The following is a 20,228-nucleotide window of genomic DNA, read 5'->3' on the forward strand; positions in this document are numbered from 1 at the left end:
AATCCTTGCCCATTTAGGAGGTGCTCGTGAGAGAGCTTTATATCTCCAGGTGTGAGCATCGGAGACTTGGAAAATGGCTTAAATGGAGCAAGACATTTATACCTTTATTTTTACCTAAATTATGAATATGAACTAATAATAATTAGTTCATATTCATAATTAGGTATACATAAATTGCTACAAATGCAGTTATCTTTGCAAAAAGGCGAAGATTAAGTTGTTCTCCTTCAGTTTGAAATAAAATACTGAGAAATCACATACATACAGCAGGTAAAACTATACATGCCTTGGATCATAATCACATTGACCACAAGTATGCAAAACCTGATGGTCATATGCAGAACTACCAAAGATTTGTGAAGCAAAATGTAAGCATTGTATTCTAGTGTTTCCAAATCCATCCAAAATAGCTGAATTAGTCAAATCTTCCAAAAAACTTTGGAAGAAACAATTAAGCCTGAACGAGTGCTTTTATATTGAACCAGAATGTTATGGTTGAATGCTGTGCTGAAAAAAAAACACTCATGCAGACACACGGGGTACTCACTCTTTGTAATAAATTTCAAATGAAATATTCCATATACCGTTGGAAAGCTTGTACTGTCTTCTACAGGATAAAGGAGGTATCAATCAAATCAGAACAAACTTATAAGACTTTCAATGGTGTAAAATGAAAGGGGGGTTTGTTCATGGTCCTTGGAAATACCTACCCCCGCTTTCTATTTGTGTGTTTACTTCTCAAACAGATTGTTCAAGACAATCAATGATCCCTGAATTTTGAAAGGAACATCTTTACATGTAAAACTAATGGTAAGATTGTATATTTATTCCATATTTAGTCGCAGATATTGATGGTAGAATGACATGGTATAATTCCACAAAAATCTGTCTTGTTTATTTCGCCATTTCATTTTCACTGCTGTATTGGCATGTCTTAGGGCTATTGCTAACTTTATCTTGTTGCTGTGACGGAATACAAATTTTTGGTGGTGAAAGAATATTGGGCAACAAGGGGGCCCAGAGAGATTTCACCATGCCAGTGGCCTAACCTGCATTTCTTTGGGCTGTTAGAATGTAAGGCTAACATGTTTTGTTGTTTCTTGTTTCTTAATACTCTCCCCTCATGGTTGTAGCCTCACGTTACCTTTGTTTGATTTGAATAAGCTTGGATAAATTAAATAAAACATAAAAAAGCTTCCCTGGGTGGAATACATCTTCAGCTATTATGCTCTTACTCAAATTTCCCCAAGTTGTATTTTGTGAAGACAAACTCCCACACCTGAGCTGGCAATGGCGTGAGACGTATCCAGTATTACAGCATCGACTTATGCACCAGTAACAACCTAATTTGATGAAATTATATATTGCAAAACAATTTTTTTTTAAATAAAAGGACACAAATCAATCAATTTGAGTTGCAAAACCTGCTATGGACCTCTTTTTAGAAGGGACTGAAATAAAAAGCTGAAAAAATTCAACATTTGTACTGTATTTATAAATTATAGCGGTTTTGTCATATAGGCTAAAGGGAAAATTCTTAGAGGCAAATGACAGAACTACTGAGAAAAGTGCTAAATGTGCATGACAAAACAAAAGGCAAGGAAGTAAATTAAGCCTTGAAAGTTGATGCAATCAATTCCGACAGGTGTCCCAACTTTTGTTGATTACTTCCAAACCCTCTGGCTGTATAAAATCAGTGTTGGAACAGACTATATTACTACACCCTCCAAAGCATTATTTGTACAATATTGCACTGCAGGAAGTAGTATATTGCTATCGTAATGGTGAGAAAAAGGCAATTAACAAAGAAAGACAGACAGACCATTATAACCCTTAAAAGTGTAGGTCTTTCCTTTTGAGAAATTGCAAAGCAAGCCATGGTGTCAGTGAGTACAGTTTCCTACACCATCGAAAGGCACTTGGAAACTGGAGGAAACTCTGACAGGAAGAGGTCTGGCAGACCCAAAGCCACAACAGAATCAGAAGTTTCTGAGAAATGGAAATTGAATTGAAAGTAGTTCAAGAAATAAAACTGCAATAGCCTATTTTTAAAAAGTGATTTCTTTGGTCATAACAAATTCAGCACATTTCTCCCTCCATTCCCTTTGGAGAGACTATCTATCACTATAACTATAGTGCCCCCAATTGTTCATCCCCACCGTGAAAGCTTTATCAACTTCAGTCGATTGCAGAAAATTAATTTTGTGTGATTATTTGTGCAAAGTAAGTTTTGATAGCACTTGATTGGGAAACTCACATCAAAGCACTGGTTGTTCAGTTCCTGAACAGCATGCTGGAGTAGACAGCGACATGTTCGCACCAGAGTAAAAGCACCTTTTGTGTATTGTCGGGGGTTGGGGTTGTGAAGAAAATGGCTTGAACTGCCTGTATTTCTTGACTGAGTCGATTTTTCTGAATTTTAAAAACACACTTATTTTAAGCCCAAATATTTAGGAAAATCGTGGAAGGAGGGGGATATAGCTTTATGGTGGTGGAGTAATTTTAATTATAAAGTCTCCAAAGCATGATAATGCTTGGTGCTGACTTCTGAGTGAATCGCATCAAAGAGATAAAATAAATGAATCCGTATAATATTGGGCAAAGTCGAGGAGAAGGCATTATCCGAGTGTTGCCATGTATGGTATTTGTATTCAGCACCATCCCTAATGGGTAGCCTAGATATTTTTTGTCTTTCACAGAACAGCTTTTTGTATTTTGTGATCTCGACATAGCAGACTTGTTCCCTTATTTTGTAATCATGAGAAAACAAAAATTGTTTTCTTGAGATCATGAAATAAATTAGTATAAATGGATTGACAAACGAAAAGTTTCAAACGACTGTGGTGATTGACAATGGCTGAGTTGGCTCTGGTTGATTTACCTGAGCTTAGTTGTGTCTATTTTGATTAAGGCTTAGCACAATCAGAGATGACATTTATGCCTGCTGATTACAGATAATTATTACATCAGCGTTCACCATCGGAGATGGAAACTGGCAGAAATGGGTTATGTCAAGATCACAAAATTTTAAAAAAAGGTAAGACTTTTTCTCATGATCATGATGTGAAAAAACAAGCTTGTTACTGTTTCTTGAGATCAGATAATTATTTTGTGGTCACAAGAAAACAAAATAAAAAAATGTATCCAAATCTCCAGCCTTAGGTAAAGGCCGTTCAGGTGTAGGTGGATTATTATTATTTTTTATACCTCTTTATAATTGCAAAATGTGAGTAGAAATTATTTACGGTCATATATTTCAAGAAATGGAAGTAGTGTTATTAGCTTGCGGTGTTGTCAACTAGGTAGCTACAGAAGACAGGAAGCTATCGGCTGAAGTCATGGCTGCTTGTCATGAAAATCTATTAGCCTGTTCTTTTTGGCTGGACCGCAACAGCAGGGCCAGCCCTACAAATACGAATGTCTGTGACTGAGTGACTGAGTGAAGTTGCACCATTGGTCGGCCGGATCACATGCGTCATAATAACCAAATAAACAAGCGAGTACAGCATTTTCTCCTCGTCCTCAGGCAGAGTGACAAACAGGGTAGAGGATAGGATTATGTTACCGGAGAACAAGAAAAAAGGTAGATTTAACTAGCTAATGTTAAGTTAGATTTTAGAGTTTAAATAAACATTCGCAATGTATTCTCTATGGATGTTCATGGCCAACTAATTCTTATTAATATTAATAATATATTGTGAAATAATGTTCCAGCTAACGTTAGCCAGGTAACGTAAACAGATTTGCATATGACATAGGCAAAATATCGCCTAACAGCCTACTTATTTAGAAAAAAATGTCCTTGTTATCCTCCAGTGGTTATTTTTTCAGTACTTTCGCGATTTTTTTCAATGCCGGAAAATAAGTCAGAGGTGGCCCAGCGCTAGCTTTTGGTTGCTAAGGGGACCTGTATCGGCCACCCCATATAAATGAATGTATCGGCACGTCCAGGAATCCGTACATATTCACAGTTGTAACCCAAGTCGCAGGATGCAAAATAGCCATTAGGAAAGCTGTGCCATTGGGTTTAGTGGGTCGCAATGAGATAATTCCAAGCGTGTTACTTGTCTTAAAGTTGATATAGTAAATAAGGCTGTATTAATATAACTAAATGTATATGTATGAAGTTGATTTTTTAAATCAGTTTATTATGTGTATTTTTACAGGACTTACATTTTAATAGTAACAATGTCCAGTTCTCTCTAATAAATTACGAAGTAAATACACTAGCGGTTCAGGTGGTTGATACACGTTCCGCCCCTCAGGTGGTCGATAATGTGCTGTCGCTCTAACGTTACTTTCGCTAGAGAGGGGCTCAACGTTCTTAGCTATGCCCCGAAGTTTTGAAGGGAAAGAAATGCCTTCTAGTTCTAAAATATGTAACGTTAGTGGTGGCTACTACAATATTTTTATGTTCTTACTGGTTGTCAATAAATATGTTCTAATGTTTGTTTTGCAGTCAAGTGCCATTTTATTTCATATTTTTAAATGACCTATTGATATTCACTCCGACTCCGGCGACACGCGCGCACCACCCAGGTACAACAAAACCCTTTCCCCCGCTGCTGAAAAACATCCCAGAGGAAACACTGTCAAGTCCAGCCATATACTAGGTTTTAACCTGGTCTTGTTTTGTAAACAACACAAAATGAAGGATGAGTGTAACATTATTTGGTCAGCATCACCTTGCATGACACAGACATGTCATTCACAACTTTTTTACATTATGGAATCCATTTTATTCCATGCTATCCTCATACAGGGACCGGTGAGATGAGTTCATGAAACACAGAACACAGAATGTATGGCTGTACCTTTGTGAAGGTACTTATCCTGCATTGCTTCAGTATGTATATTTACACTAGTTGCCTGTTAATTCTGTGACTGGTTTAAATGGCCCAGCGGTTCAGTATTGATCTCTGACTGATGACCTCCGGTCTGCAGTAGCTGGCCTGCAGTAGTTTCAAAGGTGAAGTGCACAAAGTCTCCGTCTGTTTTTATGTAACTAATCTGGAAAGTGTTTGTTTTCTCTTGATTTCTGAGGATATCTTTAAACATTGATAGCACTCCATCTTCCATGCATCTATGTGGGTGGAAAGCTGACGGGAAACTTTACAAAGCAGGCAGACAAAATTATTTGGGTCGAGTTGTGTACTTTTGAAATAGCTTGATTTTTAAACACTTTAGTTATTTTGTAAACAGATAATTTAATAAATTGAGGAATTTGGGCATTTATTTGGGCATTGACATTATTTGCAACTTTTTTTTTACATAAGTTTAAATCACTCCTGCTTAGTTTTATAGAAAACACTTTTTTACACTTAAGTTTTGAACTTTACAAATTTACAGTGGAGAGCATGTGCTAGTTAATTGTGTAGATAAGTGTAATATGATAATATGTAAATATTAGAATTTATACAGATTGGATGTTAGATTGTAAAGGTATGGTGAAATAAAGGATTAAGGTGTGTTTCAGGCTCTAGGTGGCCTTTGGAGCAAGGCATGATGGGAAGGCAGCCACTGGCTCAGCGCCTCTGGAATATCACCCTTGAGTCCGCCGGCACCGTGGGGCTCGCAGCCTCTGTGGAGGGCTGCTAAAGCACAGTGGGCAGCCATGGGCTTTTGCACTGCCTGGACAGGGCCCGGGAAATGGCTGTGTTCTCGGGCAGCCCCCGTCCCCTGCACATCCTGGGAAATTAGCACACTACTCACCTCAAGGACCCCCACCCGGGGAGAATAGCACACACCCCTCCCCCACCCGGGGGAGAAGAGCACACCCCCTCCCTCACCCAGGGGAGAATAGCACACACCCCTCCCCCACCCGGGGGAGAAGAGCACACCCCCTCCCTCACCCAGGGGAGAATAGCACACACCCCTCCCCACCGGGGAGAAGAGCACACCCCTCCCTCACCCGGGGAGAATAGCACACACCCTCCCCCACCCGGGGAGAATAGCACACACCCTCCCTCACCCGGGGAGAATAGCACACCCCCTCCCCACCCGGGGAGAAGAGACACCCCTCCCCACCCAGGGGAGAATAGCACACACCCCCTCCCCACCCGGGGAGAATAGCACACCCTCCCCCACCGGGGAGAATAGCACACACCCCTCCCCCACCCGGGGGAGAAGAGCACACCCCCTCCCTCACCCAGGGGAGAATAGCACACACCCCCTCCCCCACCCGGGGGAGAATAGCACACACCCCTCCCCCACCCGGGGGAGAATAGCACACACCCCTCCCCCACCCGGGGGAGAATAGCACACCCCCTCCCTCACCCAGGGGAGAATAGCACACACCCCTCCCCCACCCAAGGGAGAATAGCACACCTGCTCCCCCACCCGGGGCAGAGCTAAACTGTCTAAACTGTGGCTATATTATACCCAAAAGGATTCAAACAATGAAATATGCTTGTTATGTTAAAGAACACACCCCTCCCTCACCCGGGGGAGAATAGCACACACCCCTCCCCCACCCGGGGGAGAAGAGCACACCCCCTCCCTCACCCAGGGGAGAATAGCACACCTGCTCCCCCACCCGGGGCAGAGCTAAACTGTCTAAACTGTGGCTATATTATACCCAAAAGGATTCAAACAATGAAACATGCTTGTTATGTTAAAGAAGGTAGAATACCGGTTCTGGGTCCTGTTTCGCATATGTGGCCAACTCAGTTAACTCGATTAGTTTGTTGACATTTTGGAATAAACTCAGGATTTTCGGTTTCCCAAAGCCAGTTCACAATTTAGCCTGACTTGTTACCGGGGCAACGGAGTCTTAAGCCTCTGCAGGTTTAAGCAAGTTAGCTGGAGAACAGGGACGTGGCCTATGAGCCACACGGTGAAATCGCACACACACCAACAGCAGAAAGGAACGCAAGGTTCTTGTCGATGAATGAGCCATGACTGAGAGAAGAGCATTCAGAAGGGAGCATTTGGAGCTGGACGTGATCCTTCACGGCACTCTTTATGAGCACTGCTGATTTAATCAGTGATGCGGCTATTCCTTCTACGACATGAATGCATTTGTACTCTTTGGATAAGCGCTGCAATGAATGAATGTTTAAATTTATGAGGGATTTATTTACCTCCAGCAATTAATAGGTGTGCACATTGCCAACTTGGAGCGAAGCATGAGCCCTAACAGTATTGGGCTCCACTTTCTCACACCTGCACATTTTTATATGCTGTTGGCGATGCTGAAAATATAATAGACTTTATTAGTTCATTTATTTCATACATAAAATGCAATGCAAGGTGCTTCACATTTGAGAACATGAATAAAAGCAAAATAAAACTTAACAGGATACAAGATTACACAATATACAGTAAAATGAGGAAATTAAAACAAGACAGATACAAAAATAAATTAATAAATAAAATGGGAAATATTACAGAAATGAAAATATAGGGCCGAAACCACCGTAGCTATAAAAATCCATCAGAAAAGTGTAGCTTGCATTCAAAAGGCAGATCAGTGTGTTCATATTTCCTCCAAGGCTGAGCGATGCAAAGGAGAGTTTCTATGCAGTCTCAGTATAGGAGAGTTTCTGTGCAGTCTCAGTATAGGAGAGTTTCTATGCAGTCTCGGTATAGGAGAGTTTCTATGCAGTCTCGGTATAGGAGAGTTTCTATGCAGTCTCAGCATAGGAGAGTTTCTATGCAGTCTCGGTATAGGAGAGTTTCTATGCAGTCTCGGTATAGGAGAGTTTCTGTGCAGTCTCAGTATAGGAGAGTTTCTGTGCAGTCTCAGTATAGGAGAGTTTCTGTGCAGTCTCAGTATAGGAGAGTTTCTATGCAGTCTCGGTATAGGAGAGTTTCTATGCAGTCTCGGTATAGGAGAGTTTCTATGCAGTCTCAGTATAGGAGAGTTTTGTGCAGTCTCAGTCATAGGAGAGTTTCTGTGCAGTCTCGGTATAGGAGAGTTTCTGTGCAGTCTCAGTATAGGAGAGTTTCTGTGCAGTCTCAGTATAGGAGAGTTTCTATGCAGTCTCGGTATAGGAGAGTTTCTGTGCAGTCTCAGTATAGGAGAGTTTCTGTGCAGTCTCGGTATAGGAGAGTTTCTGTGCAGTCTCAGTATAGGAGAGTTTCTATGCAGTCTCAGTATAGGAGAGTTTCTATGCAGTCTCGGTATAGGAGAGTTTTTGTGCAGTCTCGTTGGAGGTTTCTGTGCAGTCCCACAGGAGAGTTCTTGCAGTCTCAGATCAAGAGTTTACTGTGCAGGTCTCAGTATAGAGAGTTTTATTGCAGTCTTTAGGAGTTCTTGCATTTTATAGGAGATTTCTATGCAGTTTCATTAGGAGAGTTTTTTGCAGTCTGTAAAGAAGTTTTTGCTGCTTGGACAGCTAGGTTCGCATGCTGCCCCACCACGCCGTAACTCTGCATACCTGCCATCCCAATGTATCGTTTGAACTGGTTGCAGTGTCATCAAAAAAATAAAACTGTTTTATTTTACCTTTTCAGTTCTCTCAGCATATTTTCACCAGGCAGATATTTCTACCTGTTTCATTTGAGGGAAGGATTTTTTTTTTAAGTTGATCAAAAACAATAGGGTTCTAGGCTTTGCTGCTTGGACCACAAGCAATATTATTATTATTATTATTATTATTATTATTATTATTATTATTATTATTAAGGTTGCTTCTGGTTACACCAGGTTGCTTCTGCAGTATTTAACTAGGGTGTTGCAGTATTTAACTACAGCTGCACTACTGTACACATACTGCTGTACACTGCTCTACTGTGCACTGCTGTACTGTACACTGCTGTACACTGCTCTACTGTACACTGATGTACACTGCTCTGCTGTACACTGCTGTACACTGCTCTACTCTACACTGCTGTACACTGCTCTGCTGTACACTGCTGTACACTGCTCTACCGTACACTACTGTACTGTACACTGATCTACTGTACTCTGCTGTACACTGCTCTGCTGTGCACTGCTGTACTGTACACTACTGTACAATGCTGTACACTGCTCTACTGTACACTGCTCTGCTGTACACTACTGTACACTGTTCTGCTGTGCACTGCTCTACTGTACACTGCTCTACTGTACACTGTTGTACACTGCTCTGCTGTACACTGCTTTACTGTACACTGCTGTGCACTGCTGTACTGTACACTACTGTACACTGCTGTACACTGCTCTGCTGTGCACTGCTCTACTGTACACTGCTGTACACTGTTCTGCTGTGCACTGCTCTACTGTACACTGCTGTACACTGCTCTACTGTACACTGCTGTACAATGCTCTGCTGTACACTGATGTACTGTACACTGCTTTACTCTACACTGCTGTACACTGCTCTACTGTACACTGCTGTACAATGCTCTGCTGTACATTGCTGTACAGTGCTCTACTGTACACTTATGTACTGTACACTGCTTTACTCTACACTGCTGTACACTGCTGTACTGTCCACTGCTGTACACTGCTCTGCTGTACACTGCTGTACACTGCTGTACAATGCTCTGCTGTACACTGCTGTACACTGCTCTACTGTACACTGCTGTACACTGCTCTGCTGTACATTGTTGTACACTGCTGTACACTGCTCTTCTGAACACTGCCCCGCTGTGTACTCTCACTATAGCATAATGTCAGTATGGCCATTGTCTGATCCAGGATCAAAGTTTGTGTTCTGGATGGATATCGATATGGTCTTCCTGATCTTTCAGGATACAGCCGGTGCTCTGCTCTACTCATAGCTTTCTATTATTATCTAGATATCTGCCAACATACAATCATTGCTACATGTTATCATATTCAACCAATCATATGCACGTGTCACACATTTTTTAAACTGACAGTCAGACCTCTCCAGCGTGGCTCCTTGCATGCTTCCCTTGCTGCTGCTCAGAGAATTACACTCACCCTCGCCCACCCCAGCTTGCACTGGGGGGGGGGGGGGTTGATTGTTCTCCTGTTTAATAGGGGAGGTGTACCATTCTCCCTGTTTGATAGGTTAGTGCAATCTGGTGATAAAAATAACCAAAATAATGACATTGCATATTCATTAATATATGTAATATAAATACGTACGTTGTCCTTACTGAAATGCAGTTTTTTTACATGTGATTTTTTTCCTAAAAGGCACAATCTAGGTTAAGAATGAAAGGTGATCATGCCTTTGCTGTAAAAGCCATGAGACCCTGGAAGAGCATTAGAGCTTCTGATTCAGTGGGCTCTTTTAAATCCTTTCCTGGACTCATTTTTATCAATCTGAAGTGTATGTGAGAGTGTATGATCTGTATTTCATTTCTGTTTTACTGGTTTTTACCTATTTTCACTACTCTCTAAGTGTAAGTGTTTCCTCTAAATGCAGAGGCATCTTTCTGGATACTATCCTCCCTCGCTTGGATAGGAATGGGGTGCGGCCTCCTATTGGACAGAGAACACGGCTAAGCAAAGGGGACATTGCACAGGCCCACAAGCTCTACAACTGTTCAAGTAAGGCCTACTCACACTACAAACACTAACTACACACACTACAAACAATAACTACACCCACTACAATCAATAACTACACACACTACAAACACTAACTACACACTCTGCTAACACTAACTACACACTGTACTAACGCTAACTACTCACACTACAAATGCTAATTACTCACACTACAGACACAAACACACACTATAAACACTAACTATAAACACTACAAACACTAACAACACACACTACAAAGACTAACTACACCCACTACAAACACTAACTACTCACACTACAAATGCTAACGACTTACACTACAAACACTAACAACACACACTACAAAGACTAACTACACCCACTACAAACACTAACTACTCACACTACAAATGCTAACTACTTACACTACAAACACTAACTACTCACACTACAAACACTAACTACACATACAATAAACACTAATTGCACACACTAAAAAACATTAACTACACACACTACAATATAAGCATGTAGCTACTTAACATGAGCAAAACTTCTAATTGATTGATGTACAGTATGTCTCTGTAAAAGCCTGTCGGTGGTTAATTTCCATCAAAACGTTTTATTTATCAGTCTGTAAAAAACTTGAGCCATTTAAAGTATGTCAGAAAACCCTGAATCTGCTCCATTTACTTGTTGCTATAGCTGTAAACCCTTGTAGCTGTTGTGGTTGTTTCAATAAGCAGTTGCTGCCAACCAGCCATGTGTCCCAGCCCATAGGCTTATACATTTACATTGAGGCTCTTTGTGGCTCTGAGACTGCAGTATATATACTCTTCAAATAACTGAGCATCCACTGCTGACCCAGTGGCGTTCCCTGGGTTACACTTTCTGGGGTGGAGGGCAGGAAGTATCTTGAGAGACAGAATGTTATGTGCCCTTTACACCAGCACACAACCACAGGATTTGTGGGACATGGCTTTGGCGAATTAACTGCAAATCCAGTCCTGCTCTACCGGGGGAATGCTTGGTATGAAGGAGTTCTTTTTAACCCTACTGTTCTGTTTACCTTGGGTCTGATATACCCAGGACAATATTGGGATTTTAAAGCAATGTAGAAATAAGCTTTATGCAAAAACTCAATACATTACCTTTATCTCAATTTCAAACACTTCTCGTGCTTTGGTAGGGTGTGGTGGTGAGCTTTGGTAGGGTGTGGTGGTCTGCTTTGGTTTGGTGTGGTGTTGTGCTTTGGTAGGGTGTGCTGCTGTGCTTTGGTAGAGTGTGGTGTTGTGGTTTGGTAGGGTATGCTGCTGTGCTTTGGTAGGGTGTGGTGTTGTGCTTTGGTAGGGTGTGGTGGTCTGCTTTGGTTCGGTGTGGTGTTGTGCTTTGGTAGGGTGTGCTGCTGTGCTTTGGTGGGGTGTGGTGTTGTGGTTTGGTAGGGTATGCTGCTATGTTTTGGTAGGGTGTGGTGTTGTGCTTTGGTAGGGTGTGGTGGTCTGCTTTGGTTTGTGTGGTGGTGAGCTTTGGTAGGGTGTGCTGCTGTGCTTTGGTGGGGTGTGCTGCTGTGCTTTGGTGGGGTGTGGTGTTGTGGTTTGGTAGGGTGTGTTGTGTTGTGCTTTGGTAGGGTGTGGTGGTCTGCTTTGGTTCGGTGTGGTGGTGAGCTTTGGTAGGGTGTGGTGGCCTGCTTTGGTAGGGTGTGGTCATGGCCATTGAGGTCACCGAGGTCAGGGCCGAGGTATTTTTTCCGTTGGTGTATTTAATAAAAGTCGTGAAATTGTCTAAAAATAACTTGCGGCAAAGATATTGCACAACGCCAAGATAGCCAACTTGCTCATCTGATCACCGTCATTGCTTGTGTGTGTGCGTGTGGTGAAGTGGATGATCTTGTCTTTACAACAAAATCTTTACTCAACACAGTGGTTCTTTGATCAACAACTGAAGGAAAGCCGACAGGCAACCACTGCATCCATGTGAAGCATGATGTAGGGTGCGTTCGCAAATAAGCTTGCGGCAGAGCGCACTCCATAACATTACTGGGCTGTTCGTAAATTCTGAGCGCTGTTGGAATGTTATTCAGAGCACCGCCCTCTCGGAGTGTCCAGAGCGTACTCTGGGCACCTTGTATCAGGAGACGGAGCAGCAGAGCGCAGATCTATAGTCTCTAAACCTAAAGTTAGACGTTTGATATGCTAGCTCACGAAATTTAATATAATGCTAAATTGTTTAGCTAACTAGCTGCAATTGTCACAAATGGGATATTTCCAACTTACGTTAGTCAAGCTGTATTACCATCATCATCCTCACTGCCCACAATTTCTTGCACAAGAGGTGCTACATTGTTTTCAATCATTAATATTGATAATCTTTTTATTTCGTCCATTTTTATCAGCCAGTTTAGGTCAACTGAGTTTTCCCGTTCGTAAATTTGTATATGAATAGAACGCTCTATTTCTTAAAAACATAGCCCTCTCATTTTTGAATAGAGCATCAGATTGCATTGAACTGCTTGTAGTTCAATGTCATTCATCTAGACGTCATCTGACGAATAGCTCCTGTGCGGTCGCGCCACGTTAAACATATATATATATTTTTATTTGCATTGCTAATATTTAATTTAGAATAGCCTACGTAACGCTCATTTCATTTCACTGTAGGATAATAACCTTATACATCCGGGCCGCTAAATGGCGCTTTCTGCCTGTGATCAATGGGAATTATGTTTCATGCTTGGATTTCAGAATAAATCCAGCATCGAATTGTAATGCACACTAATAACTTGCTGTGGTTTTTGTCGTATATTTTTCTATCATACTACAGGTTGGTAAATACTAGTGTACATAATATAATCATTAGATTTTGAAAGGTAAAGATATATAGTGTCTTGTCGTTGTTAAGGTTGAGCTTAAGTATCATTTTACATGAAAAGGTGTTAACGTGCCAGCCAAATCCAATTGTTTACGATGCTATTCAAATTCAAACCCTGTGTTTACTTTCTTCACTGAGACAGAGAAGAAAATGAAAAGCCTCAAACAATCAAAGCCCAGCTTTGGGAAGGGAAGAGATACAGGACAAGATGAGGGGACTGAGAGAAAGTAGCCAGCCAGGCTACTCAGGGAAATCAAAAAAATGTCCCCTAGCGGGCTCGGATTTTGGACCTCGGTATTTCTAAAACCCTGGGTACGGCCATGGGTGTGGTGTTGTGCTTTGGTAGGGTGTGGTGATCTGCTTTGGTAGGGTATGATGGTGTGTTCTGGTAGGGTGTGCTGCTGTATGTGGTGTTGTGCTTTGGTAGGGTGTGCTGCTGTGCTTTGGTAGGGTGTGGTGTTGTGGTTTGGTAGGGTATGCTGCTGTGCTTTGGTAGGGTGTGGTTTTGTGCTCTGGTAGGGTGTGCTTTGGTTGGGTATGGCGTTGTGCATTTGTAGGGCGTGGTGGTGTGCTTTGGTTGGGTATGGTGTTATGCTTTGGTAGGGTGTGGTGGTGTGCTTTGGTAGGGTGTGGTGGCCTGCTTTGGTAGGGTGTGGTGGTCTGCTTTGCGTTTTACATCTTGTGTTCTGGTAGAGTGTGGCGACAGCCTGCAGGACAGCAGTGGAAACTTCTCCTCGCCTGGGTTCCCCAACGGATACTCCGCCTACATGCACTGTGTCTGGAGGATTTCGGTGACGCCTGGGGAAAAGGTAGGCAGGCCACCCCTAAAGCACTGAAGAAGACCTGCTTCTTCGGCGAAGGCCATTATGCAGAGGGACAACCAATCAGGGCAGGGTTGTGGGGGAGCTGCATGAAAAGGTGCATGAAAATTTAACTCAGAAGGTATTTGGTGTAACTACGAATCAAAAGAAACTGTAGGCTATAAGAAAACATACTGTTTAACATTTTCCTAATTACCTAGCAGTAATGTGCTAATCCCTATTATTTGAGAGAGTAGGTACCCATGTAGGTACAGTGCCTTTGGAAAGTATTCAGACCCCTTCACTTTTTCCACATTTTGTTACATTACAGACTTATTCTAAAATTGATTAAATTCATTTTTATTATCATCAATCTACACACAATACCCCATAATGACAACGTAAAAATACATTTTTAGAAATCTCACCTTTACATAAAAGAAATATCACCTTTACATAAGTATTCAGGCCCTTTGCTATAAGAGATAGACTATGGCACTCAGGTTTCAGCTCAGGTGCATTCTGTTTCCATTGATCATGCATGAGATGTTTCTAAAACTTGATTGGAGTCCACCTGTGGTAAATTCAATTGATTGGACATTATTTGGAAAGGCACACAACTGTCTTTATAAGATCCCACAGTTAACAGTGCATGTCAGAGCAGAAAACCAATCCATGAAGTCGAAGGAATTGTCTGTAGACCTCCGAGACAGGATTCTGCCAAGGTACAGATCTGGGGAAGGGTACAAGAACATTTCTTCAGCATTGCAGGTCCCAAAGAACACAGTGGCAGTAGCAACTTCATTCTTAAATGGAAGAAGTTTGGAACCTCCAGGACTCTTCCTAGAGCTGGCCACCCGGCCAAACTCAGCAATCGGGTGAGAAGGGTCTTAGTCAGGGAGGTGACCAAGAACCCAATGGCCACTCTGACAGAGCTCCAGAGTTCCTCTGTGGAGATGTGAGTATCCTCCAGAAGGACAACCCTCTCTGCAGCACCAATCAGGCCTTTATGGTAGAGTGGCCAGACATAAGCCACTCCTCAGGAAAAGGCACATGACAACCCGCTTGAAGTTTGTCAAAAAGCACAAAAGGACTCTCAGACTATGAGAAACAAGATTCTCAGGTCAGATGAAACCGAGATTGAACTCTTTAGCCACAATGCCAAGCATCACATCTGGAGGAAACCAGGCAATTCTCATCACCTGGCCAATACCATCACTATGGTGAAGCATGGTGGTGACAGCATCATGATGGTGGGGATGCTTTTCAGCGGCAGGAACTGGGAGACTAGTCAGAATCGAGGGAAAGATCAACAGAACAAAGCACAGACAAATCCTTGATGAAAACCTGCGCCAGAGTGCTCAGGAAGGTTCACCTTCCAACAGGACAACGACCCTAAGCACACCGCCAAGACAACGCAGGAGTGGCTTCGGGACAAGTCTGTGAATGTCCTTGAGTGGCCCAGCCAAAGCCCGGACTTGAACTTGTTCAAACATCTCTGGAGAAACCTGAAAATAGTTGTGCAGCAATGCTCCCCATCCAACCTGACAGAGCTTGAGAGAATCTGCAGAGAAGAATGGGAGAAATACCCTAAATACAGGTGTGCCAAGCTTGTAGCGACATAGCCTTTTGGAGGAGTGTTCTCTGGTCAGATGAAACAAAAATTGAACTGTTTGACCATAATGATCAGCACTATGTATGGAGGAAAAAGGTTGAGGCTCTTAATCCGAAAGAACACCATCCCAACCGTGAAGCATGGGGATGGCAGCATCAGGTTGTGGGGGTGTTTTGCTGGAATGGGGACTGGTGCACTTCAGAAAATATATGGCATCATGAGGAAGGAGGATTATCTACACTGAACAAAAATATAAATGCAACACATTTGCATTTTATTGAGTTCAAAGGTAATAAACGTAAATCAGTCAACTGAAATAGATTCATTAAGCACATATCTATTGATTTCATGTGATTGGGGTTACAGATATGCATTTGTTAGTCACAGATACCCCAAAAAAGACCATACCATGAAAAGAACAGAATACCAATCAGTATCTTGTGTGACCACCATTTGCCACATGCAACGCAACACATCTCCTTTGCATTGAATTGATCAAATTGTTGATTGTAGCCTGTGGAATACTGTCCCACTCCTCTTCAATAGATGTACGAAGTTGTTGGATATTAGTGGGAACTGGAACACGCTGTCATATGCGCCGGTCCAGAGCATCCCAAACATGCTCAATGGGTGACATGTCTGGTGAGTTTGCAGGCCATGGAAGAAATGCGACATTTTCAGCTTCAAGGAACTGTGTACAGATCCTTGCAACATGGGTCCGTGCATCATCATGCTGAAATATGAAGTCATGGCAGTGGATGAATAGCACAGCAATGGGCCTCAGGATCTCATCACAATGTCTCTGTGCATTCAAATTGCCATGGATAAAATGCACTTGAGTTCTCTGCCCATAGGATATGCCTGCCCATACGAACACCCCACCACCACCATGGGCCACTCTGTTCACAACGTTGACATCAACAAACCACTTACCCAGCATGCCAGTGGCCTTCGAAGGTAAGCTCTTTCCCACTCACGTCGATTGTGACACCAAACTGTAGACAAATCAAGACCCCAGTGAGGACGTTGAGCATGCAAATGAACTTCCTTGAGGCGATTTCTGACAGTTTGTGCAGAAATTCTATGGTTGTGTAAACCAACTGTTTCATCAGCTGTCCATGTGGCTGGCCTCAGACGATCCCGCAGGTGAAGAAGTCGGATGTGGTGGCCCTGGGATGGCATGGTTACACGTAGTCTATTGTTGTGAGGCCTGTTGGACAAACTTCTAAAATCTCTGAAACGACACTAGAGGCGGCTTATGGTGGAGAAATGAACACCCATTACTCTGGAAACAGCTCTACAGGACATTCCTGAAGTCAGCATGCCATTTGCATGATCTCTTAACTTTTGATGCATCTGTGACATCTTGTTGAATAACAAAAATCTCAACATTTTAGGGTGGCCTTTTATTGACCCCATCATAAGGAACACCTGTGTAGTGATCGTGGCTTTTAATCAGCATCTTGATATGCCACACCTGTGCAGGAGATGGATTATCTTGACAAAGGAGCAATGCTAGCTAACAGTGATATAAACAAATTTGTGGGCAAAATTTGAGAGAAATAAATCTTTGTGCACATAGAACAAATCTTTGGGGTATTATTTAAATGCATTAAAAATGGCTCATAAGTTAGCTCATAAGACTTGTTGTAACTATGCCTTACAATAATCAGCACTCCCTTGATTTCTTGAGTGGCAGTAGGGGTAATCAGTCACTTCACTGGGGTCATCAGGTGGGCACCCTCCTTCTCTGGTGTTTCGTTGATAAGCCCACGACACCTCCAGAGGGCTCAACGGAAACATCTGGCATCCCAGGTGCGCCCCCCTCCACTTTTACCCCTTCCTATAGGTTGATAGTCACCTTGCAGCCGAGATCGGGTCCTTTCTCTTCAACCAAAGCTAGTTGCTGCTACACTCGCCAGCCTCCGACATTGACCTCATGGCTTGCCGTAGGACCCTCAAACTCCCATCTCTTTCAGGAGCTCAGTGGTTGATTTGGCCACAAAACCTCTGCAGCCCACCTCCACTCGTGCTCTTCAGCTGCACTGCTTCAGCTGCTATGTGTGCGTATTTCAACCTTTTCCGTTCATACGCTTCATCCACTGCAGCCTCCCAAGGCACAGTTAGCTTCACAATGCATAGGGATATCTGTGAGGTAGACCACAAGACCAGGTCCGGCCTGAGATCTGTTGTCATGATCTCTGGCGGAAAGATGAGCTTCTGGTCTAGATCCACCTGCATCTTCCAGTCACGGGCTGTGTCCAGTAGGCTCGATTCCCTCCTTGTAGTTGGAAGCTTTTGGAGTTGTCCTGCTGGTACGAAGGCGGTGGTGTTAGAGAAGCCAGTTGTTTGGGGAGATAGGGCGTTGGCAACAGTTCTCCTTTGCTCCAGGATACTTGCCAGTTGCCGGAGAACTTGATTGTCTCCAGGTATAGCGGTCTTGGGAAAGACTGGTTTTGCAGCCGGTAAGGATGTGCCTTAGAGTTGCCAGTGTTTTGCAGAGCGGACATGATGGATCTTCTCCAAACCACTGCTTTAAGTTCTTGGGAGTGGGAAGCACATCGTAGGTGGCTCTGATGATGAAGCTAATTCTGCCTCCTTCCATCTCCCACAGATCCTTCCAGGTGAGTTTGCGGTGCTCCAGGTTTTCCCATGTTGTCCATTGGCCCTGTTCAGCCTGTGAAACTGCCCTTGCACCTCGCATTGCCTCCTCTTGCTGGCGGACCTTAGCAACTACCAGCTTTCGCCACTGGGCTGATGTTGCTTTGTGCCAAGTGGGACAACTTGTCACAAGACCAAAACCACCTCTCCCATGCTGCACCTGACCTTCAATGTCTCCGTGCCTGAGAGCAGATTTTGCTTGCTCTACAGCCTCAGACGGGGTCCACTTCCTCCCAGTTGTCAGCCTGGGAGCAGTTGCTCATATCCCAACATCTTGAGACTCAGCCAGGGTCATGACAAGCCTCACCTTGGTGCACTTGTATTTTTCACTGAGGCTAGAGACAGGCAGTTCCAGTGCACCATTCTCATACAAGCCGATAGTGCTGAGGAAACGCGGAAGTCCAAGTCATTTCTTTATGTAGGAGCTGATTGTTCTCTCCAGCTTCTCGACTTTGGTGATGGGAATCTTGTAGACTGTCAAAGGCCACATCAGATGTGGAAGCAGTCCAAACTGCAGGCACCACAGTTTCAGCTTGCCAGGGAGTAAGGCCTTGTCTATGCTGACCAGTCCTTTGATGGTTTCTTCCCTGATTTGGATGCTCCGGTCTGTGTCTGGGTCTGTGAGGCTTGCATTGTACCACCACCCCAAGCTCTTGACAGGCAATTCTGACACCGTTGGAATGGGTGTGTCGTCGATGTGGAATCTCTGGTCTGTAAGTTTCCCTTTAGCAATGGATATGCTCTTGGATTTACTGGGTTTAAACCTCATTCATGCCCTCTTCATGTTTGACTGAAGCTTTTCCAGCAGTCGCTTTGTACATGCGACAGTTGAGGTCAGGGTGGTCATGTCATCCATGTGAGCACGAATGGGAGGTAGTCTCTCTCCAGACTTCCGGCATTCTCCTCCTACGACCTATCTGGATGCTCAGATGATTAGTTCCATTGGTTGCCATGGTGAAGGCTAGAGGGGAGATGGTGCGGCCTGCCATTATTCCTACTTCCAAAGATTTCCATGCTGTAGTGTACTCTGTTGTTGTGAGACAGAACTGCAGATCTTGGAAATAGTTTCTGACCAGGTTTGTCATGGTCATTGGCACATGGAAGAAATCAAAGGTGGTCCAGAGAAGGATCCTCCTCCACCACCACAAGCTATAAACACCCCAGAATCCTCCTACAACACCATAACCTACCACACCCCAGAATCCTCCTCCACCACCACAACCCGTAATATCCCAGAATCTTCCTCCACCTCCATTTCCTAGGGATTCCTCTCCTGGGGACAATTTAAAATGATTTGCTGCAACCATACACTACACTACCAGATTTCAGGTTGCTGAGCTGAAGATAGATAGAGAATAAACATTTCCTTTAAAGGGTTAAAACAGACAATATTTTACACTCCTTTAGTGTAAGGATTGCTTTTCCCTGTGCCTTTTCCACATTTTTGATGCACACATTCCAGGGCTGGCTGTTGGTGGTTTATTTTTTGGGACTCTCCTCTACATGGTAGGCTTGGTGCAAATTACAGTATGTTTGGTTGTCCAGGGAGGCTTCTTCATATCACCAGCTGGTTGGGATCGACAGGCGATAACCGATATATTAAAAATGGCAGATATTGCTCTGATACTTCAGCCTGTCAATATATCAGTGAAATCCTATCTTGGACCATGCCTCTGTGCCGAAAATGTCAAAATCTTTGATATTCTTAGGCACTTGTACTTGTAAACTGCCCTCCTCAGTTCAGACCACAGGTTTTCAATAGAGTTAGCCATTGGAAAACATTGATTTTGTGTTCCCGCAACACCTTCTGTGTTGATTTTGATGTATTTTTGTGGTCACTGTCTTATTGAAAGGTCCATGAACAGCTAAGTCT

The 20,228-nt window shown here is 43.2% G+C and overlaps 1 protein-coding gene across 6 annotated transcripts in view; it reads left to right on the forward strand.

Annotated features, from left to right (window-relative positions):
• The window catches only part of LOC135239071 (bone morphogenetic protein 1-like), a 69,972-nt gene that overhangs the window by 25,327 nt on the left and 24,417 nt on the right, over positions 1-20,228 (forward strand). For all 6 annotated transcript variants that reach the window (XM_064307464.1, XM_064307465.1, XM_064307466.1 and 3 more), the window contains 2 exons: positions 10,326-10,450; positions 13,973-14,088. In XM_064307464.1, coding sequence (XP_064163534.1) covers positions 10,326-10,450; positions 13,973-14,088 — 241 coding nt within the window. The remainder of the gene's footprint in view (positions 1-10,325; positions 10,451-13,972; positions 14,089-20,228) is intronic.

This window comes from Anguilla rostrata, chromosome 14 (assembly GCF_018555375.3).
Source record: "Anguilla rostrata isolate EN2019 chromosome 14, ASM1855537v3, whole genome shotgun sequence".
Taxonomy (NCBI): domain Eukaryota; kingdom Metazoa; phylum Chordata; class Actinopteri; order Anguilliformes; family Anguillidae; genus Anguilla; species Anguilla rostrata.